The sequence below is a fragment of the Poecilia reticulata genome, chromosome 1, assembly GCF_904066995.2.
Source record: "Poecilia reticulata chromosome 1, P_reticulata-male-v2, whole genome shotgun sequence".
Classification (NCBI taxonomy): Eukaryota; Metazoa; Chordata; class Actinopteri; order Cyprinodontiformes; family Poeciliidae; genus Poecilia; species Poecilia reticulata.
The window spans coordinates 17,621,083-17,644,111 of NC_088830.1; the positions used below are offsets into that span (position 1 = coordinate 17,621,083).

At 39.7% G+C, this 23,029-nt stretch overlaps 2 protein-coding genes across 3 annotated transcripts; one reads left to right on the forward strand and one right to left on the reverse strand.

The window, feature by feature from the left end:
- Positions 1–1,697: 1,697 nt before the first annotated feature.
- LOC103463255 (tensin-4) lies at positions 1,698–16,994 on the forward strand. Of its 2 annotated transcripts, none has more exons than XM_008406495.2 (12): positions 1,698–1,806; positions 3,946–4,216; positions 6,929–7,238; positions 9,129–9,526; positions 9,619–9,750; positions 12,578–12,670; positions 13,982–14,059; positions 14,168–14,227; positions 14,590–14,761; positions 14,890–14,958; positions 15,069–15,098; positions 15,190–16,994. In XM_008406495.2, exons 2-12 carry the CDS (start codon positions 3,973–3,975, stop codon positions 15,320–15,322), a joined length of 1,719 nt encoding a protein of 572 aa, XP_008404717.1. In that variant the 5' UTR covers positions 1,698–1,806; positions 3,946–3,972; the 3' UTR covers positions 15,323–16,994. The 2 variants fall into 2 exon arrangements, with proteins under 2 accessions (XP_008404717.1, XP_008404724.1); XM_008406502.2 differs by having other exon boundaries at positions 6,953–7,238.
- Positions 16,995–17,122: 128 nt separating this feature from the next.
- On the reverse strand, positions 17,123–22,322 carry LOC145551921 (keratin-like protein KRT222). Its single transcript, XM_081607721.1, has 2 exons — positions 22,177–22,322; positions 17,123–20,437 (listed from the first exon to the last, which is right to left on the reverse strand). Exons 1-2 carry the CDS (start codon positions 22,305–22,307, stop codon positions 20,224–20,226), a joined length of 345 nt encoding a protein of 114 aa, XP_081463847.1. The 5' UTR covers positions 22,308–22,322; the 3' UTR covers positions 17,123–20,223.
- Positions 22,323–23,029: the final 707 nt, after the last annotated feature.

Genomic DNA, 23,029 nt, shown 5'->3' on the forward strand with positions numbered 1-23,029 from the left:
TAATGGCTACAATTGACAATTGAATTCATGAAAATCACTCTAAGAATACTAAAGAACTCAGAGATAGTTAAAAGCACAAACCCAATCAAAGCCAAAACCCAAACACCCAAGGATTATGTCAACTCATCAAAACTGACCGACTGGCCAAGAAGGACAATAATATGGGAAGCAACAAACAGGTGTATGGTAACTCTGGAGGAGATGCAGAGATCCACAGCTAAATCTCTTGGCTCACCTACAACAGGGTATGTGTGGCTGGAAACTCACAACATTCATCATTCTAAACCAGTGGTTCTTAACCTGGGTTCGATCGAACCCCAGGGGTTCGGCGGAGCCTCTGCCGCGGAGGTAAAGACACACTTGTGTAAAGTCGTGATGACGCGCCTCTTTGCCATCACTTGCTGCAGAGGATCACGTTACATTGCTTAGCCAATCAGAGGATCACGTTACATTGCTTAGCCAATCAGTGCTGCGGAGGAGCACTGATTGAAGGAGCTCCACTCTCAGCATGGATTTGAATTTGTGCCTTTAATTACTTCAGCAAAGCTACTCGTTTTTACCAAATTCTGTAGCTTTCGGTGTACTTCTAAATCTGCTCCTTAGTTGCATCTTTTCGGGGTTGCTACTGCCTCTAGTGGCGTGGGGATGGTAACACAACTAATATAATTACATTACTAAATCAGAATACCCCAAAGTCTTTATTATTTATTATTAATTTTTCATTCTCTTAAGAATGTAGAGCTAATTAAATGATCTAAACAAGACCTTAAAGTGGTTCCAGTTTCTCTCAATGGCCAACCTGTTGAAACTGTGGCAAATTTTAAATACCTTGGGTCGTTCCTGGACACTGACTATATTCTGAAGAACTGTTCTCAGAGACTCTACCTTTTAAGAAGACTTGGTGATCATGTCTTGAATTTGGGGGGGGGGAATCATATTTATTTATCACTACAGAAGGGTTCAGTGAATGCACATATGAAACTGGTGGGTTTGGTACCTCAAAAAAGGTTAAGAACCACTCCTCTAAACACACCGTTCCCACAGCAAAACATGGTAGTGACGACATTGTGCTGCGGGATGTTTGTCCTTAACAGGGACAGAGAGCTTGAACTGTTTTGCGAATAAACGGAAAAAAACAAAAAAACATTTAGTTTCTACAAATGCATAGTGGAGATGTATTCCAAAACACTCAAAATACTTTGAAAAATAGCTGTAGCAAAACAAAACATGAAAAAGTTTACATCTTTTTAATACTTCAGCAAACTGGACCTTTGTGCCTTGTAAAGTGTTTAACTTCTAAATAAAACACTGATCTCAAGGCTACCACACCTCAGCTGAATTATAGCACCTTAGCAGAGAATCATTATTTATGTTTTATATTTCATTCTAAATGTCTTCAACAAATAGAAGCTCAGTAAGAAGAAATGTTCCAGTGAAATTTGCACAAAAAGCATTATGGGCTGTAATTAATAAAGAATTTTGCGTCTTCAACTGACACTAAAAAGGTTAATATTTCACCATGCTCTAAATATTTGAGTATGAATATTTGGAGCAAAGTAAGAAACACCGGTTTAGTTCTGTGTGCTTTGATTGTGCTTTTGGGAATAGAAAAACCAACCCACCAGGCATGTATGCAACTCCGGTAATATGACATAATCAGCTTAAAAGGCAGGGACCACTGAGTCAAGCTGCTGATAGGCTTCCAGGGAAAAAGGGCTGGGATTGCATTAATAAAAGCGTGCAACAGGAGAGGTGGGAGATTTACCTGAGACAGTAACAGCAGAAACCTGAGCAAAGGAATTCAAGGTAAGATGACTTTTTTTTTTTTCAATGTTGATGCATATTCAAGTGTGTGTGGGGGGATTTTACTTATTCAACGCATGTTGCTAGAGTAAAAACATAGATTAGAACTACAGCTTTAAGACTTAGAAATAACATAAGTAAGAATAATGAAGTGTAAAAATGTGGGAAAACTAAATATAGTGCATATTTTGGGAATATGAATGTGTTTTAATACATGCAGTATTAATGCCTACCTTACTCTACAGCATCAGATATTTGCACTACATAAAAGAAAAAATATTTGTATTAGAATATACTTTCTATTTCAACATTCATCAAACATGGAGACTCAAAGCAGTTAATTTAAAGCAAAGAAATTGTATTATATTAAAAAATAAAATAAAATCTCTGTACAGTTTAAGAGCTGACCAGTAGCAGGACGGCGCACACTCTGTCTCTGGCAGAAGCAAAGCGGCTGATCAAAAGTAGAGAAAGTTCAAAATGATGGCAATAATTTGATAGAAGTTTCAACCCTCATTTGTTCACCTATAAACCACACCCATTGAGGCTGAACTGTTGCGGGGTAAATATTATGTTGCCGTGGTAACAGCCAGTCACCTGAGTTATGCAATCAGCGGCACGCCTTGTCTGAAGCGTCTGGCGAGCGGAGTCAGAGGGTGTGGATCCTCCTCAGCTCTGCTCAGCCCAGGTGAAATTTCAGCGCTTCAATGCATCACTTCTGCAACATGTAATTACTCATGAATTGGTTTTATACCTAAGGCGTCAAACTTGTCCCTGGAGGCCTGACTTATTGCGATTTGATCCATCTTAGGCAACGGCAGCTTAATAGTTACACCTGTGTGGGACAGCATGGCTGAAATAAAATCCAAAAATAATATAGTTCACACCTTGAAGAAACAAAATAATACTTGTAGTAATATATATCGCCAGTGTAAACACACAGTTTGTTTTTCTTCTTCTTCCTGTGTCAACATGACTCGTGCTAGATTATGCAAAGCTTTTTGCAAAGTATCTCAGCCACCACTAACTTTCTATTCATTTTGAGAAATATGGTTTATGGATTGCTGTTTCTCAGAAAATTGTAATGTTGGTAAAAAATACCGATTAATAGAGGAACTGTGGGTTTACTGAAATGCACATGTGTGCTGCACAGAATATCCTCTGAAAACTTTTGCTTACATTTGCATTGATGCAAATTCCTGCATCAATGCAGGATGGCATGGTGATGATCAGCCTGTGACTTTGTTGAAATAAATTTTCCGTTAATCGAGTTTACTGGCCAGTCCAATCACAGTGATGCCAATCTCAATGAAGCAGGTTTTAGTACCTTTGGAGTGTGGGAATTTACCAAATTTTTTTGGAAAAGCAAATTAGCATCCCAACAAAGCTTGCCATTAAAGAGAAGATTGAAAAACTACAATGTTTTCTAAAGGATTATTATTTTATGTCCCAGGAAAGACACTTCTTGCATGATCTCTGGTTCATTAGGGACATAACACAATAAATATGACTGTTTGTGGTTAGTCTTCAAGCTCTGACCCCAACTACAGTTCACACCTTGAGCAGGTTTTACTTCCCAATTTTCTAAAAATGGCGTTTTTCCCCTGTTAGTTTAACTCAGCTCGGTTTAAACAGTCAGATTATTGATCTTTTGAAGTCTGAGCTTCCCTCTGCAAAAGGGAAGTGCAGACAGTGAGGGGGACGCTGACCGTCTGCTGGACAACTGTCAAGTCAGTCACGTGATCAAACTACGAAGTTTTGGTTTTTAAAAATCTTTTTTACTTATCTCTTATCTTTTCAAAGTTTTCATTAACTTTAAGTCATAATAATCAGATTAATTGATAAAAAAACAGAAATAGAACAGCCTTTCTGTAAGAAACTTTTGAATACATAATATGCGAACTTCATATTTGAATTAAACTACTTGAATAAATTTACTTATACTGAGGTTATACTGTTTCATAGAGAAGCAGTTGAGGTTTAAAAGTAAGACAGTGAATGAGTTTCAAGCAGACTGTGAGTTTTTCCCGACTGCGAATGCAGAGAAGCACAAACAAGTTACTCTAAAATGTATGATGTCACGTTAAGCACACAAAATTAAAGCAAATATAACCTTAATTTTTCTTCTTGTGCCTTTTACAGCTTAAGAAGACAGCAGTTCCCTCTACTATGATGCCTGCAGCCGAAGGCATGTCCAAAGTGATACCCTGCCATGTTCTGAGAGTGGGTCAGTCCACCTGCCTCGACTCTTCACAGGGAAATGTCCCTCAGCCACCTGGTGTCTCTAAGCCAGAGTTTCACCTTGTTGACCACGATCTTGACATGACCTTGGAAAATCTTAATCAACTCATTCTTGACATGGATCCCACTTTCGAGCCAATCCGAAGCCCCACTTGCACAAGCCCTCCAGCAGGTACATGGCAGCTGCTTCTTCTTCTTCTTCTTCTTCAGAACTTGATCCTTAAATTGTGATTGTGTCTGTTGTCTTTGTTTCGAAAAATAGAGAATGACATCACGGCACGGCATCTTCTTTGCCCACCCGCAATGTTCTTATTACGCTTTGTAGGTTTTTCTTTTCTACTGCTTTGTGTCTAGTTTTGTAGGTATGAATAGGGAAAAATCTGCTAAAAAGAGCAAAAATAAAACTAAAGAGGAAGGCAGACTACATATTTACACCTTTTAGTCTGGCTGTAAATTAAAAAGGAACTACAGAAAAATAATAAGATAAAAATACGAACCACAGACTGGTAATGTTTGCTGTATTTTTGTACTATTCCAACTACCGTTAGTCAAATTAGTCAGGAGACGAGCTGCAGTATTTTGTACCAGAGGAGCAATTGTTGACGCCCCAATGAAAGCATAAAGACAATTGTAAATGTCAGCGTGATGTTGGAGAGTCATTTTCATTCTACACTGTCAAACAAAATAAGTTAATTTGATTTAGATTGGCCTCTACTGACCGAAGTATTGTTTACATTCAACAGTACAGAATGGAAACAGCTAAAGGTCTGTCTTCCCCACTTATAATTAGTCTATTCTTTACTCGTGAGGATTTTAACCTCACTACATTTACCTGGCTTTGTAAATCATGTTTTCACAGACAGTGTCTGTCAAACTAATCAAGCGAGGGCTGCTTCTTTTTGCCCATTCTTCATTTCATGCCTTTGTGCTTTAACTCAAGTTATTCAAGTCATTTTTAGAAAAGTAATTTACCGATTCTCACACTGAATTTTAAATAGTGCTATGCTCAGCTTGGACAGTGAGTGAGTGAGCGTCGGTCCTTCACCCTGACGTTCCTTCCCTCGGGGGGGCGCCGATCTATGTTTTCGCATCCACCTGAATAATGTGTAGTTGCGCCACTGCTCAAACGCACACAAACTGTAGGACGCTATTGGAAAATGGTTGTGTACAGAAACCATCCATCCATCCATTTTCTTGCACCCTTGTCCCTTAGTGGGGTCGGGAGGGTTGCTGGTGCCTCTCCAGCTAACGTTTCAGGTGAGAGGCGGGGTCACCCTGGACAGGACGCCAGTCTGTCGCAGGGCAACATAGAGACACACAGGACAAACAACCATGCACACACACACTCACACCTAGGGGAAATTTGGAGAAGCCAATTAACCTAACAGTCATGTTTTTTTGGACTGTGGGAGGAAACCGGAGTACCCGGAGAAAACCCACACATGCACAGGGAGAACATGCAAACTCCATGCAGAAAGACTGGGGCCGGGAATCGAACCCAGAACCTTCTTGCTGCAAGGCAACAGCTCTACCAACTGCGCCACTGTGCAGCCCTGTACAGAAACACGTCAGCAAAAATAACAATTTACTTAAAGGAGCTAATTACCCAACTTGCAACCGCCGGGCTTGGCCTGCAGCAGTGGGATGTGGCTGTGGTACTTGGCTTGGGTGGTTCGATGCCCGGCATCACTCCCTGTGCCTTTGGCCAGCGGGGGTGCTGCACCTCCGCTGAAGACCAGTGTGATGGCCAGTCTGTGGTGGTGCTTGGAGTCTGTCTGCTTCAGACTCCTGTAGCTTTTGGAGGCGATAGCTACGTGCCCTGAGCTGCTCTTTGGTTTCTGAGAGTTAAAAGGTGTCTTTGTGGAGCAAAGCTTCCTTGGCGCACGCAGGCAACCAGTCGTTGGCTCAACAGCGATGTGTAATTGTGCTATAAAACCAGTCAGCCTTATAAAAACAAAAAGTACAACTCTTAAAGTGCACGCACCTTTTGAGATATATTAAACGCTTTTAATCGTGTAGTTATTGCACCACATCTGCCCAGGTTGAAACCACACCCTGTCAGGAACATTAACCACATAGTCATGCTGGGGGGGGTGATCCGGCAAGGCCTCCTCCGCTCAGGAACTCCTGCCATCAGAAACTGTGTACAAGGGGCAAAACAATATGAAAATAGATTTCCTGTTGCGCTTGCTTTTTTCATAAAGATGTGCTCCTTTTGCTCGCTTTTCTTGAAACTGTCAAGTGGCGTAGAGGTGAAAAAGTTTACAGGAAATTGGTAGCAGTAGAAGATTTTTTTTTTTTAGATGTATTTTCTGGCTGGTAAAAACGAGAAGAAAGAATTTCTGCGCCTGTTGATGAATTCTCATTTCCCATTTCTGCAACGTTTCACTTTGCAACAGCGTGTCATGCTGCATGTTGTCATGCATTTCATATCTGTGAAAATGTTAGTCATTATTTTTGTCAGTTCAACTACGAAACCCACCCTTACACATATGCTTACTGGAATGAAAAGGTTTTTTTGTTTTTTTTTCCTACAGACATTCACTCTGTGTTCGTCAGCACAATGAGGCAGACGCAAACGCATCAGTCCAAGAACAAGCTGAGACTCCTCTTATTTTCTGTTATTGCAAAAGCAGAAATACGCCTTGGAAAAGCAATTAGTTTGGAAATGATAGACTCCTCCGCATGTTCCTGCACGAGAAATGTGAACTTCTCTAGCTCTGTCTTTTCTGTGTTTCAAGAAAGAGGCCTAGCCCATGAAGCAAAAAAAACAAAAATAAAACAAGAAAAAAACAAAGTCAGACAAGTTCTGGGCTGCGGAAAGCTTTCATATTCTTATGTAACTCTTAAGCATCCTAACCATGACTCCTCGTTTCATCCTCAGTCTCTCTTTCTTCGGATGACTCAGATGGCGCTTCCCATTGCGTGCTGATTCCCAGAGGATGCCCCAGTATCCCCATCCCCACGCCCGGCAGCCTCAGAAGCAGCCCCAATGGCGCGCTGGTGTTCTCCAGCTCTCCCACATCCTCCCTGCCGCCTCTTCCATTTGGAAGCGCTCCCAGGCGAAACCGCTCGCCGAAGAACGACCTGGCCTTCTCCCCGGGGTCACTGTGCCCGTCGGGCTCCAACAGAAACAGCGCCACCTCGCTGCTCTCTATGTCCACATGCTCAGATACCAGCTACATTTTGGGCAGGTAAAAACCGATGGAAACTCTGTTGCATTTCATTCAGGATTTTATCTCATTGAGGCGTGTTTGAAAAAAAAACCAAAAAAAAAACAAAGAAAACTTAAACATGATTATGGAAACCTGGAGAAAAGATAAAGAAAATGCAGCAACAACAACAAATATGAAAAAGAATCAGAATAAAACCAATAATTATAGTATAACTTATAAACTATTCCTGTTTTTATCTTGCACCCCACTTAAGACAGGAAGCAGGCAGGATCACATGGTAGGCTTAAAGAGTCATTGGAAGAAACCAAATAGAGGAAGAGAGCTGGAATCACAAGTGGAGAAAAACTGGGTACCAGACAGAGAGACCACAAGAGGAATAGATGGGCTGAGACAGAAGACGATCTGACAGAGACTGGAAAGCTGGAAGTACAGGGAGGACGGTGAATGCGTGCAGGAAACAACATGCTTACAGGAAAACACGGGAATGATTAAAACAACAACGTTGAAGAACATGACTAAACAAAAACGTGAACGGAAAGACAAATCACAAGACTGAAATAACCATTCCCCCCTTCTACCCTCCTCCCACACTAAATGTTAAAGCCAAAGTTATAAACCAAACAGATTATTATATAACTGCATGTCATTAAATTACCACACAGAAAATTCGCTGAAAAGAACAATGGAAAGCACATTGTGTTAAATCTTCAGAAGCCAGTAAAAAAAATCTAAATGATAGATAATGGAAAAAAAAATGCATAAAATATAGTAAATAAAATTGCTGAGCTAAACAAACAGAAAATTATACATAAATATATATAAAATGGTTCAAATAGAAGGACAAAGCTGTGCTCTGTTTTCAAGATCTACTTATAAAATACAAAAGTTTTTTTGTTGTTGTTTATTAGAGGCAACAAACATAAAATAAAAAAGTCATATTTGGAGAGTAGACGGTTTTCTTCAGAACAATTTCACCTTCACCCAAAACCACATTAGGACACGTATTAAATCAGAGTTTAATACGAGAAACTTTCTGTAGTTCTACACATTTGAGGGACATTGGAGAGGAGGGGGAAAGTTTGATCTTTTAGTTCATCAGAAGCAAGCAGATTCAAATATGAAAGTAGCGATAAACAATGCCTATTAATCAAATTATGTAGGTTTTTGTTACTTTGCTAATTCATAAAAAACAAAGAAAAATAATTACATATTTAGTTCTTTTTCAAAAAATGTTTGCATGTTGATATACTCTCATTTTAATTTATTTTTGAAAAACAATTTAATTTCAAAGACATCAAGAAAAACTTTCTAACGGAAGAAGTTAGAAAAATATAGACACTGCAAGTATCTATAGATTGATAGATACGTGTTTATCTGTCTAGCTGGATCTATAGCGATAGCTAGATACGTACCTAACCTTTAGCTGAAGTGACTTAAGTGAGATGGTTTTGTGGATATCTATCAGTTTCTGATATCAGCGTGAAGAACATTTGACACACTCATCGCTTTCCGCTTTGAGATGCTTGATGGGTTCTTGCACAAGTAGCCTGTTTCAAGTCACTCCTCAGCATCTCAGCAAGATCAAGACGTGAACATCAGAAAATGTTACCCTTTTTAAAGATTAAAATGTCCTTAAATTTGAGCCTTTAAAATTTAAGGAATTTTAAAGGCTTTGGAAGTCAGGCTTCCTGTTCATTTTTTCATTCTGGAACTTGAACATTTCAACAAGAACAAAAAAAAAAGGTTGTAGTAGTAGTAGTGGTACTCATAGTATTTAATGTGCATTCAGTGTAAAAAAAGAGTTTAAAATGACAGAGTCAAAGTTGTTGTTTAGATAACAAATACAAAACTGAAGTATAAAAGTATTGTGATGATATTTTATTGATTTTTTTTCTTTTCTTTCTACAGCAACTTATCTTTGACTGAGGACCCCGACTCTCCAGAGTCCATCCCGACTTGCGCTCTAATCCCCTTCAATGATGGCTCCAAATGTCAGCCTCGCTCTCAAAGCAGAGCCTCGCTCTCAAAGCAGGGTCATCTACTTGAACTACACAGCAGAGGAGCAAACAGCAGTCCCGCTTCGCTTGCCGGCTCCCAGACAGATATTCCTTTGCTCCTGATCAACGGCGCGCCAGAGTCGGACCTGAGGCCTTCTGGGTCAGAAGCTGACCTGGTCCAGAAGGTCCCCGCCTCTCCGTCAAAACGGAGGTGTTTTCAAGCGAGTTTCAGCGGCAGCCAACCGTCTATGAAATTCGTCATGAACACGTCGAAGTTCTGGTTTCGTCCGCACATCAGCAGAGCGGAGGGTAAGGTGGTTCCTGACGTTGGCTTTACATGCAGTGACAACGGATGTCAGAATAAACGCGATGCCTTCTTTTGCCAACTGCTTTGCTCCCAGCTGAAGCCCTTTTGAAGGATAAGGAAGCCGGGACGTTTGTGGTGAGAGACAGCACCTCCTACAGAGGAAGCTTTGGTTTGGCCATGAAGGTGGACCAGTCACCCACCACCTTCACTGCTGCGGCCTATCCAGGTAAACGTCTGCTCACGAACACAGCAGCTCATGACTGCTTCTGAATCATTCACAAGGCTCGCCGGTTTATGTTCTGTAGAAACACGCGCACGCTGGAAAATTCATGAAAAAATAAATAAAAAAAAGTCTGAAATTGAGCATTTTACAGATCTGGAAAAGTACGGAAACAGATCAAAGCATGGAAAAAAGATTTGTATTCCAAGAAAGTTCTCCTAACCTATTCATCCATCCCTATGTCCATCCTTAAAAGGCCCTGATTTCCCAGTTAACTTTTTTTTTTTTTTTTTAATTTATGCTGCTGGGTTAGAAGAAGATTGGCAGCTGTGGAAATTTGAGCCTGGAAAACGGACAGAGTTTTTGGACACGAACAATGTGAAGAAACCCTGCAGAGAGGAACGCAGAGACAGATTGTCTGTCCAGTCTGCGTCTAAAAAAAAACACAGTTTAAACGGCTTTTAAAATATTTGGTCAGAAACAGGCAACAGAAAGCCTTAAAGCCACAACTCCCACAGTCAAAGACAAACAATGCAAACACAATGTGCTGTGGAAAGTGGATGTCATCTTATGCCATGCGGCAGTCTGCGGCGAGCCAGCGGACGGTGCCAGTGATTTTTCCACCCGCGGTGTGCATTGTGTAAACACCAAAGAAAACGGGCTGTTTACGACTCTGAGGGCAATCAAAGAACAAAAGACAAATCTCAATCACAAAGCCATTTGGAGGTTTACTTCTGTCACAGATTTGGGACGTTGTAAACGTAATTACAACAAAAAGATATGGAAGACATCACTCGTCACATGTTTCAAAATGGATGGGTGAGACCAGGTCCTGTAGCAAAGGAGAAAAAAAGAAGTTTTTAACGTTGCACTTCTATCCATCCTGCAAAGATGGTAAAGAATTAAAATGTACTCATTTAAAAACAAGCGAGAGCGTCAAGCAACAGATTTCGGATGAAGTGAAACTCGAGACATTAAAACAAAGTTTTGAAAGCTGAGGGGTTAAATATCTTCATTACTCGAGGTTGTCGTAAAATGACTTTTATGGCAACTTCAAGTTCCAGCTTGCAGAGCTTGGCAGCCTCACAAACGAGCTTAAAACTTGCAGCAGCATACCCTCCTGGAAATGGAAGAAATTAATAGCGAGCACACGATGTTACGGTACTGGCTAAGATAAAAATTTATCAGTAAAAGATGTGGGGTATAACTCCACTGTGAGGCCTCAGCGTTAACTTCAGTAATTGATGTTGCCACGCCAACTATCCTTTATTTGTTATGTGCATATATGCAATCAAATGCAAAAAAAAAATAAAATAAAATTCTGGTTAGAGATCACTAAAGAAATGAAAAATCCTACATTTATACCTTTTGAATGTGATATAAACAAATAACAGGTAAAATAAGAGAATAGAATAGAATAGAATAGAATAGAAACTTCATCACTGTTTAACTCACGAGACACAATTTAGCAGTCATTAACATGCAATCATACAAAACATTCCATAAAAAAAAGATTCCCTAATCAAAACGAATAGCATATAGGAAATGTAAATCTATGTCTTAAATAAAACAAATAATATATGTTATTCCCGTTCATGTTTCATAACATGGATACTAAAAAAAATTAAAATTTGTGCAGCCTCATGTCCCAGCGACAACATCTGTTAACTTTGTTAAACATAACAATGCTCATGGGAGGGCGGCAGACTCCCGGGGCGCAGACACAAGGGGAAAATGCACCATTAATTGGATCAGACTTCTGGTAACAATGGTAGAGAAAGAACTGAGAAAAAACAGGCAGAACTCCACTTTTTGATTGCAACATCAGGAGCATTTGTACTCGTCACAGTTTATATGGAAGAAAATCCGAAATGACTCCAGCACTGAAGGGAAAAAAAAAAGAAAAAATAATAATAATCTGCTGCCAATCACATATTTTAGGTCTTGGGACTGCGTTGCTGCTTCTAGCCTGGGGGAATCTTGAATCTGTGCAGAAATTCAAGAGGTTGTAGTAGGACTACCAAGGAAAGTTGGATTGAAACAAATGGCCTAATGTCAGAAAGCTCACCCTCAGAAGCAAGTCGTGTTCTCCAACATGCTAATGACCCTAAGGAAAACATACAGCTAAAAGAACTTAGGGATGAGGAAACAAAAACAAATAATTGACTCCTTTTAGATGACTGTTCTTGAACCCAGATCCTTATACTATCCGATATCTGAGGAAAGATGTGAAAATGGTGATCATAACCGTCTAAACCTGAGACCGTTTATTCAGGACAACTGGGTAAAACGACCTGCTCGCTCCTACAGTCACTTGTTAGAGAGAGACTAATGGCACCATCTTGCTTTGCATGTCCACATCTTACAAACAAGACCAAATAAAGTCAAATCACAGAGACCAATTAATCTAACACGGAGGTCTTTGAACTGCAAAAGGTTAACTCAGTACCATGAGAAAAGCATTTCAGCTCCACAGAAAGATCCTGGCCAGGACTCGACTCCAGCAGCTCCCTCTTTTGAAGCGTCCATGCTAACCAGTTGGCCACTGTACTGCGCTTCAACAGACTTTGCAGGAATCTTCCTTGTTTTGGTTTTTCAGTCTGAACTTGTGTTGCAGTAACTTGCATTTTAGCTTTTCGAGGCCCAAGGACAGATTACTCTGGATTCAACATTTCTGATGTGGTTTTCTTGCTTAAATGCTGTTGATTGAACTTGTCGATATTTGTTGTTTTCATGCAGTTTTTTTGTAATTCATACTTGACCAAAAGCAATTCCTCGTCTTTAATGTGGTGAGCAAACATTTTTGTGACATTTGTTGCTCTCGTGTACTCAGGAGAAAGCGGCTCGGATCTTATCAGACACTTTCTGATTGAATCATCGGCTAAAGGCGTTCGCATCAGAGGTTCTTCTCAGGAACCATACTTTGGTGAGTAAACCTGCCATTTTTTTCACTCTCCCCGCCCCCTTTTTGAACAATAGTTCAGTGAGTTTAAAATTCAGGTTTTGTAATAACATGAAAGCTGATTCATGTTCAGAGGACTTCAGTTGGCCTTCTTGCAAGAAGTGAGTTTTTGAGGTTTGTTTTCCTAACCACAGAGACATGATCATTTTGTCTTTCTGACATTTTGCTCGTCTTCGACATGTGTGGTTTCCTTGTGTGAGACAGATGCGATGGTACCTCTGGCTGCATAACGAGATGTTGACAGAAACTCTGAACCTCAAACTCTCTGTGGCTTAAAGCAATTAGAATGCCTGTGATATGGAAACCTTTATTTTCTCATGTTAAGCATCTTCATTGCCTGATGCTTGATTTTCTGAAGAACGGGTGAATATAATTATGTATATTTTATACATGAGCATGTTTTAGTCTCTTTTCCATTTTTGCTCAGTTCTTTCCATTGAAAGCGGATGGGGGAAATACCGAATCCTGTTTATGTAGGACTGTAGGTGCCTACTTATTCTTCTTTTTTTAGTGCTAAATCTACTTTTATTTCTTTGGAAACTGAAACTAAGAGCTGAGCAGTGTAAGAAACATTTAAGCTGGTATTTCTGCCTCAAGCCAGTGGCGATGTTTTTGATATGGGCAATGTGGGCAACCACCCAGGGCGATACCTCATCAGGGGTGTTTGCCTGTGGGGTTGTTTTTCCTGGGGGTGTCTAACAGGCTGGGACCACCTCTGCCTCAAACTAAAAGTTATTCTGAGATTTTATGCTAATTTTAAGAATCTTTGCACATGGCAGTTTCAAATCAGATACATGTTTATCTTCTTGCTCTTTTATTTGCAAACAAGAAAAAAAATAGCAAGAGGTTAGAGTATGCTCTGCACCTGCAAGCTTTCTCCTCATAACCGATAATGCTTCAAATATAATATATCTCGTCTAAATAGTCTCTCACATCTTTGAAAAAAGCATATCTCCTTTGCTTTCGCAACTTTTGTGTTGTTTATTTAAGTTATTTTGGGGATAAGATTATACACTGAATTCTTGAAGGATGAGCTGAGCAGCTTGTCTGTGTCCATTTAGTCAGGACAACAAGAAAAAAATGTATTAAAAAATAGGGATGACGCAAACAACTTCAACATTTCTGCTGTTATTTGGACGTGAATAAATAAATAACATGTTTTCCTTGCACCCACTTATTTAGCCACATTTTTGTCTTGGTAAAGTTAGATTGAAAAATGGCAGCAAAACTGTTCTCAGATTCTAAGCCAAAAGATTTTGGTTATTCTTCTTACAGGTAGTCTCTCGGCTTTGGTTTACCAGCACACAATCTCTCCTTACGCGCTACCCTGCAGATTGCTACTAAATTACCAGGGTGAGTAAACCGTCATTGCGAGACATTTTCTGATGTGCTTGTGTGCAACTAATACAGATATTTGTAAAAAAACAACAAAAAAACAAAAAATGGCTCCATTTTTGACAGATATGAACCCAACTGGAGAGAAAGTAAATGAAAAAGCATCAATAGAGAACAAAAGAACAGGTGAGTCAAGGTTACACAATGTTTGTGTCATGTGCATTATATTGAGAATTCATTATTTTTTTATTTTTTACCCGGGCAAGGGAAAAACGTCAAATAAAACAACTACTTCATCACTTAGCATTCCAGAACATATCTTAGGTTGTCACATCTTGCATGCACGGAAATAAAAAAAAGATAAAGAAGCAATAGAAGCTGCTTATGCAAAGCAAGACACATGTGAAGGTGATAAAGTTTGCAATGAGTTAAAAGTAACAACTGGGGTGTAAAAAGTTACGTTCTTCATTGTGCATTTGCAAGTTATCTCTTATTTTGTTTGTAAGTAATGCAAAGAGAACTAAATGGATGCTTGGTCTGTTTTGCAGCCTCCAATTTTATCTATCTGCATGCCGTTCCCACTGAGATGCTGACAGGTCCCTGCGCCGTGCAAAAGGCGGTGTCCTTGACACTTGAGAAGACACCCGGTTCCTTCGCACCCACTATTGTGAACATGAAGGTGTCCCTCAAGGGTGTTACACTCACTGATATCAACAGGAAGTAAGAAAATATATCTCTGCATTATACGGCTGAGATTGTTACCGACAACCTGCTTCGGAGTCGTGCTGCTGGCGAGGCGCGGTTTGTGTGAAACATTTCTCCTAAACCTACCGTTTTTTTTCTGGCAGGCTTTTCTTCAGACGCCACTACCCGGCTCACCTGCTCAGCTACAGCGGTGAAGATCCAGACAATCGCCTGTATGTTTATGCATCACGTTCACGAACTTGATGAATTCGACACATGCATGCGTCTCATCCCCTTCACGTTTCTCTTAGTGCTCATAAAGTTGTTTTCTGTTCTCCTGCAGGTGGTTGAGAGGCACGAGTTTTGGTGCAAGGTAATCTACACTTCCAACCTGCAATACATCTGTTTCTGTTGTTCCTTTTGTACAAGTGCATGTAATCAGTTCTCGTACCTTCTGTTTGCAGGATGTTTGGTTTTGTGGCAAAAGGTGTTGAAGCTGGCATGGAGAACGTTTGCCACGTCTTTGCAGAATGTGACCCCTTGCAACCTTGCAGCAAAGCCATTGAGTATATTCAGTCTTCCATAACCAAGCAGTAGACAATCAAACTCGGATGGCCTCCCGTGACCCGTTTTACACTGTGCTGCCTTTGACTGACATGCAATGCTGGTCGAAATGAATGTCACGACTGCTGATAAGTTGGTCAAGTTACCGTCTCTTCTGGGGCTGAAAGACCAGATGAAGAACCGACTTAAAGCTGAACACTCCAGTATCACATCCTGATCCTTAAAGTCCCACACAGAAATGAATGTATTTTTAGCTCAGGACTATAAAAAAACAGATGGGAGTAACAAATAAAAAAAGATGACGTCTTGTGCTTAAAATTTGTCCAGCTTGTAAAAAATACTACAGAAATGCAATTACCTACCCCAGACAACAGCTTTAATACTATTTTTTTTATGTCTTAATGTTCCAGCAACAGGCATCTTAATTTAATATCAACTTGTTAGTCCTATTTTGTGACGAACTGAGCTTTGCAAAAAATATTTATACCCTTTAAACCTTACCACACTTTGTTATATTACGACAGTAAACTCCGGTATATCTTATTGGGATTTTATTTATAAGGCCAAACGCAAAGTAGTGAGTGGATAATTTTAAATTGAAAAGTGTTTCACAAATAAATATCTGAAACGTAAGGTTTGCATTTGTAAGCAGCCACTTTATATCGAATACCTCCAAATAAAACCCGGTTCGACCAACGGCCCCCGGCTGTATATTAAAAGCTACAAAGCGTCTCATGTAATCTCTGTACAAATGCAGACATGCTGTTGAGGTTTCAGAGGTTTGTCAGCGAATATTAGTGAACAAACAGCATCATGGAGACCAAAGTGCACAGCAGGCCAGTCATGGACGACACTGTGGGGAAATTTAAAGCCTGTGTAGGTTATAAAACGATATCTTGAGTATTCAACATCTCAGGGAGCATTCATCAGTCCATCATATGATTATGGCACAACTGGAAACACGCCAAGACGTCCACCTAAGCTGGCCAGGACAACGCCTGAGGAGCAGCTGGTAATTCTGGAGGAGCTGCAGAGCTCCACGGTTTGGGCAGGACAATTTTGTTGATAGGACTATTAGTTGCACATTTCACAAACCTGACAATCATTTTGAGGCGACCACATGCACACACAGAGAACTCAGCAAGCGTGTGGAAGAATGTGCTCTAGACAAAGCACAAAATGTAACTTTCTGGTTGTGCAAGAGAAATTGGTAAAACTAGAAACACGGTGCTGGCAGCATCCAGCTGGAGGGATGCTTTTGTTCAGCGGGAACAGGGGAGCTGGTCAGAACTGATGGAAATGTGACTACAAAGTCTTTCTGGGATTCTTCTGACTAAGGGAGCTAAATGTGAACAAACATCATACTATCTAGGTCTTATTTGTAAGAATGTTGGAGATTATGTTATATTTCATTCCACATCCATTCTGATAAAATAAGTTTGTGGCTGCATTGCTACACAATGTAACAGAGTAAAAAAAAAAGGCTTATAAATGTACAGAGTGTAAGATTATGATGCTTACGTCCTGCTGATTACTCAAACTGTTACAGAGAGACTTAGACTTGAAACTCTGATGTATCCATTTTCTAAGTAAAAATCTGTGCAGATGCCCTCACTGTATAAATCTGTTTGAATGTATTTATTGTCTGTAAAGATATGGATTTGTATTTTTTTTAACTGCAATAAAAACAAAGATGATCAACAAACACTGTGTGAAAGTGGAAAGATGAGAGCACACATGGCAAAAGTGTGAAAACAGAGACTTGTAAACATAAAGGGAGACATTGTGCTTATTTTGCATTTTGGACACATTTGAAAGAAAAAAACACACTAGTCAGCACATTTTCTCTTTATTTGAAATGATAAATCTCTAGTGTGCTTCTTGAAGCAGAGCAAAAAATCAAGCACAGGACTGCATAGATAAGATAAATTCTGATATTTTAAACAACCTTTGAAGGACCTGGACATACTGCCTATAGGTCCGAATTTTATTTTTCAAACATCTTTGGGGATTAACTCAAAACTCAGCATAAAAACTTAAAAGTCTAAGGAGGCACAGACACAGTATGATGGATTCATTGCAGAGGTAAATCTTAATAAACGCTGTCCTCTATTGGTGAAAATGGGGAAGCGAGATTCTCAGAGAAACACATGGTAAGAGATAAAAGCGGCACTGCTGTTAGGATCACAGTGGTACATTATATCTACATTATCAGTCTGAGAATTACCTGCATTCACAAAGGACCACCAAAGTGCTCCAACTCTGGATATTTTTCAGTGCAGATGTTCTTAAGTGTGGGTTTGAATCGCAACATGTTTCAGGACTGTAAGAAAATTACTGGGTTAGGAAATTTACAGGACTGGAAATATTTCACTCAGAGCCACCGTCATATGATGGGACAAGCTCAAACTCTCCATCTTTTCCCAACCAAACTACCAATCGAATTACTGGAACTAGGAAGATGAATTATAGGAATTAAATCAGCTAATTTGTTTCTGTTTTTTCTCTGTCTACCTCCATTTTGTCTACTTCACTTAGTAAAACAGTTACTTTTAACATTACCTAACTTTTCAAACCAAGCAGGATGATGAATATTCATCCTTAACCTGTTACTCAGTGAAGCAGAAATAACACAAACAAAAATGATCTCCCATATAGGAAAACAGACACGTAGATGTAGATATAAGCAGTAGCTCTCACCATTAGCCTTTGCGGTCAAAACCTAAGAACAAACGTCATATTTTAGAGGCAGGTTTATCAAGGCAGGTAAAAGCATGTTTCCTGTTTGATGTGAGCAGAGAAAATATTGTTTCCTTGACAATAAATACCAGTCAAATGTGTGTGTGGTTGCTTAGCAGCAGATCTCCTCTCTGCCACCAAAAAAAACAACTTTCCATTTGAAATACTTTAATTAGCTGCAACTGTGACTTGTTTTTTTCTCAGTGTCTGAGCCAAATGAATGGCAGAGTATATACAGAGAGTATACCAGAATATTAATGCCACCGATATACAGGTAGTGTTGTTCTACAGAACTGAAGTGATAGAAGAAACTGTAGAGTTAGAAAGGTGTGAGAGACATCTTTGAGATAACATTTTGGGAACTTACATTATGTGAGGTTAGGACGGACTGGGAGTAAAACATGGACTGATTATATGAAGAAACGTTAGACATTAATACTGCAGTGGGCCACATGGTGACATAGTTATTAGCATTGCTGCCTTGTAGCAAGACATTTATGGGCTTGAATATCTGCCTGGGGTCTTTCTGTCCGGGGTTATGTGATGATAAGTAAGACTTTCTGCTGTTTCCATTCACTAATCCAATGTTTTCCATAACCACTGCACTGTATGCTGACAGTGGAAAAAAAGAGGATGCAAATGGCTGCATACTTCAGAGTAAAACTGCTGGTAAGAACTGAAGCACGACATCTACCTGAATGTTGCCAGAACTTTTGTATTTGGATTTTATTCTACCTTTTTTTATTACATTTGACATGAAAACAAATAGAACTATCAAGAGCTATATGTCTGAACTCTGTTTAATAAAGAAAGTATTCAAAATTATAATGCAGTCGCTTTGGTCATTTTCTGGGCTAAGTCACTACAAGAGTCAGATAAAGACAAACGCTGACGGTGCCAAACTACAGAAATTTGACCCTGTTGTGTTTTTAGGTGTGTGCTACTACAACCTCTAAGGGTGGCCTGCTCTTATGTAACAATGCATCATCCCTGAAGAGTGACTGGATGTAATCTTAAATATTTCAGACATTTCTGTTTTAATAACCTTACTATATTTTGAGGTTGTATTTATTTTATTAAACCAAAACTCACTAATTTTTTTCACAATTTTACAACTTACTGTCTAAGTGATTCACCGTTTCCCTTAAATTGAACTGCAGTGAGTAGAGCTGTAAAGATTAGTGATGGAAATCACACAATGACCAAGGACATAGTGACACTGCACTGCAAAAAAATTATAAGTGGATAAAATGAAGTATTACAGTTTCTATTTAAGTTATTCTACAGCTAAAGTCAACTTTCTCTTTCCTGGCTCGTTACATTCTTGCTTGTCTTCACAAATAGCAGCAAACTTTGTTTGGATGGTTTTACGTTATTGATTATTATGACTACTCTTCATTCAAAAATACCAATGACTTGATCAATGACAGAAAGAAGGTAGGTAACATTTTGTTCCTATCTTATGAAGAATAGAAGTGCAGTTGTTCTGCTCTCATTTTAATGTAGACGATAAAACAATTATGTAATCTTGTGAAAATAACCACATAACATCACTATTTAGATTATGACTTTTGAAATAAAATAAATCTGAAAATAAAAAGATTTTAGCTTTGTTTTCTGGTGACAAACAGAATAAAATAAAATAAAATAAAAACACGTGAGAAATTCAGACACTTTTAAAATTTTCATACAGTCCTGTAGTGAAAATCCACCACTTAAATGCACCTTCTGGTAGTTAGTAGCTGCTTGAACAAGTCTGCTTCCATTAGTCTCCTCCTACCTTCACGCAGAGTTTAACTGGGATTAAATGTCAGTGTTAGTCTGTAATACCTCTTATGCAGTAAAGGCTGACAAAGTGAGAGACACTTTCTCTTCGTCTTAGCCGATGACGTAAGTATATGCTTTACATTTTACTGCAGAGAATCTAAATCTCTCCGGCTCTATTGAAACGGTCACCACAAAAGCCTCCTTTTATAACACTTGACCTGCCACAACCAGTATCCGACAGGTAAATTCAGTCATGAGCTGTGATGCTAAGCTTAGTAAATGTTGCATTTGAAAGCGTGACGGCAATGGAAGGCTGCAGCCCAGAGTTCGGGGAAATCACTGCAGTTCCATTTGCATCCTCTCAACATCTCTGGCGTCACCACACACTGCTACAAACGGGCAATGACTGCGTACTCGAAGCGCGAGAGTCACTGCGTGATGGTGGAGATGCTGCGGGACCTTTTCATGATGAGACGAACCTCCACGTCGGGGAGGCTGTCCTGTTTGGTTTGGCCACAGCCCTCGTCGGCTGCAGCCATGTGCAGGTCGAAGCGCAGCGACACAGACTTCTTCCTCAGTTTGGGGTTCCCTCTGAAGAAGGAGCCCTCCCACTGCTTTATCACCTTGTCAATCTTCTCTGTCCTGCGAGCAGATTGTGACAAGAAAAGATCATGCAGTCACTCACTGCACAGGATGTTCAGACAATAAGGGGGAGACAGGAAGCTGTTGTGGGACTTGTGTCTGTTTGAAGTCATTAAACATGGTTTGCAGTTCTTTTCCTGTTCACACATACAGATTAAGCATGAAGAAGTATGAACTGTGTGGCAAAGTATTTTGAATCTTTCATGTTTCATGTCTTATTCTGTCACTTTGGAAAGGAAAATGTTCATTAGTCAACTGACGGAGTGGTAAACAACATTTAGCTTTTCTGCTCAGTTTGGTGGCCTTCATGATGCTGTTTGATCATTAATATCCTGTGACAAACCTCTGAGGTTAACCTGCACACAGATTAATTAGGTGATTTCTGACAGTAAGTGATTGCACAGTAGATTACTTATGGGTGTCAGAGTAAAGGGGCCTGAATAGAAATGTATATTTCACTTTTTATACTTGCAACATATTTTGTAAACAGTGAATACTTGTGAAATGTGGGGAATACATTTCACAAGTATTCCCCACTTTGCAGTGGGGAATTACATAAAATATGAATAAAACACACTGAACTTTATGAGTGTAATAGCACAGTATCTTTATGAGTGTAATAGCACAGTATGTAAAGATGTTCAAAGGGTTTGAATACTTCCCATAAACACTTTATGTTGCAAAAAAGTTTTATAGATTTAAGGATAACTAATTAGAATAATAAATAATGCCACCAGGATTTCCCATGGGCTCAGTAAAAATAATCTGGTCAGGTTGACTTAGAAAAGCGAAAATATCTGCCAAAATCAGACAAAAACAAACACTGAAAAAACCATTTGAAAGACGAGGCTTTTATAAATAGCAAATAACTACTGAGTACTATCCTTTTAAAAGATTAGATCAGATTTCTTAAAGAAAGAATGGCTTGTGAGGGCTGGCTCAGTAAAAGCTGATGTGCTTTAAGCCATGGTCTATCCCTACATCAAGCAACACCATCGTAAAAGACAGTGCCTCTAAGCCTTCTGATGACAACATGAGGCCTCCTAGTTTGCAGTATTATCAACAAACGCTTAAGACACGAGAGGCGTTTATCGTACAGTGAGCAGATGTTTACAGACAGCACCATAGTTAGCTGAAATTACAAGTGAGTCAGCTCCTATGCAGCTAGCCCTTTCAGCCTAAAGCCAGAGTGTCTGAAGGTTTCAGACTTTTTGTGTCTCCTGGACCTGGAGCATACAAAACTATTCCTCCAATGTCTCATCCAACAATAACACTGCACCACACCCTTGAAGGCCTGCACACCAGACATGCATCTCCACATCAAACACAAACCAACACTGCAGCAAAGTTCCCATGATACACCATGACGAGTTACTCATGAGAACCTACGACGCCGATTCACTCTTTTATTGCGTGCGACTCGTTGGCTGTTGCATAGATGGTAAGCCCTTGCCTGCTGGAGCAGATGTTGCTTGGGTGTGAGGGGAATGATGTGCTAATGTGTGAAGCACGCGACCAATTAAAAACTGGTAGCAAACATGTGGTTTGTTTCCACGAGATAAGGAGAGCGACACAGTGTTATTTTGAGGGTATTTGTCTGGATGATGTCGAACAGCCTGTTTCACAGAGATACAATTAGTGCTTACTGCTAAAAAAAAAAAAAAAAAAAGTCCACATTTCAGCCTGAGGCACAGCTGCTGACAGCAGGTCAATGGGGGCGAGAGAAGATCAATGCTTACTCAATGGTGCCGTGACCTTCTGCGCTCTCCCGCACCACGTTGCCCTGAAGAATCTCCTGAGTCTTCACAGTGGACAGTGGCAAGTCTTTATCCTGCTCCGGCTCTACGGAAAGACATCCATGACACACCATAAGTAAGCATGGTTGCGATAAGGTTCTGTGTGTGTGTGTGTGTGTGTGTGTGTGTGTGTGTGTGTGTGTGCGTGTGCGTGGGTGTGTGTGTGTGTGCACTTACAAAACCATCCAACAGGGGATATTGGCGTAATTCTACACTCACCAACAGGGGACCCTCGGACCAAGAGGGGACATTTTTTAGGTCCCCTCTTGGTCATGCTCTAAATCAAGTTAAAAACAACCTGGAAATTTTTTAAAACTCTTTAAACTTATGATTTAGAGCAGGGCCCCTCTTGGACATGCTATAAATAAAGTTAAAAACATGTTAAAAAAACATCTGGAAAATTTTTAAGACTTTTGCCAAGAGGGGACATAAGTGTGTGTGAGTGTGTAGAGTAAGGCTCAACAGCGCCACACCAGGTTGGGGCAGGAATTTCAATGGCCCTTTTACACACGTCGCTTTGTGTTTTACACACACACTCCACTTAACAATACAAAGAAGCCTAGAGAAGCCGTTCAGACTGTGGAGTGGCTAAAAACAGACTACTTTGGGAATAAACCAGGATCTAGAAACACACTTTAGTATTTTTTTAAGCAAAATATAAAAGTTTTATTTAAAGAGGAATTTAAAGGCAGGACTTGGAAAAAGCAATAAAAATAAAATGTAATGTAAAAGGGTAAGAAGTAAATAGTTTTCTTCTTTTGTGTTTTCATGAATACATTTTCTTCAGTTCCAAAAC

What these genes read in the sequence shown, in the direction of transcription:
- LOC103463255 (XM_008406495.2), top strand. Translation starts at nt 3,973, where the DNA reads ATGATGCCTGCAGCCGAAGGCATGTCCAAAGTGATACCCTGCCATGTT. An exon ending in CTCACTGATATCAACAGGAA is followed by an intron (nt 14,762 to 14,889) that starts GTAAGAAAATAT and finishes TTTTTCTGGCAG; the next exon opens with GCTTTTCTTCAGACGCCACT. An exon ending in GGCACGAGTTTTGGTGCAAG is followed by an intron (nt 15,099 to 15,189) that starts GTAATCTACACT and finishes TTCTGTTTGCAG; the next exon opens with GATGTTTGGTTTTGTGGCAA.
- LOC145551921 (XM_081607721.1), bottom strand. Translation starts at nt 22,307, where the DNA reads ATGGTGTGTCATGGATGTCTTTCCGTAGAGCCGGAGCAGGATAAAGAC. An exon ending in GAAGGTCACGGCACCATTGA is followed by an intron (nt 20,438 to 22,176) that starts GTAAGCATTGAT and finishes ATCTGCTCGCAG; the next exon opens with GACAGAGAAGATTGACAAGG.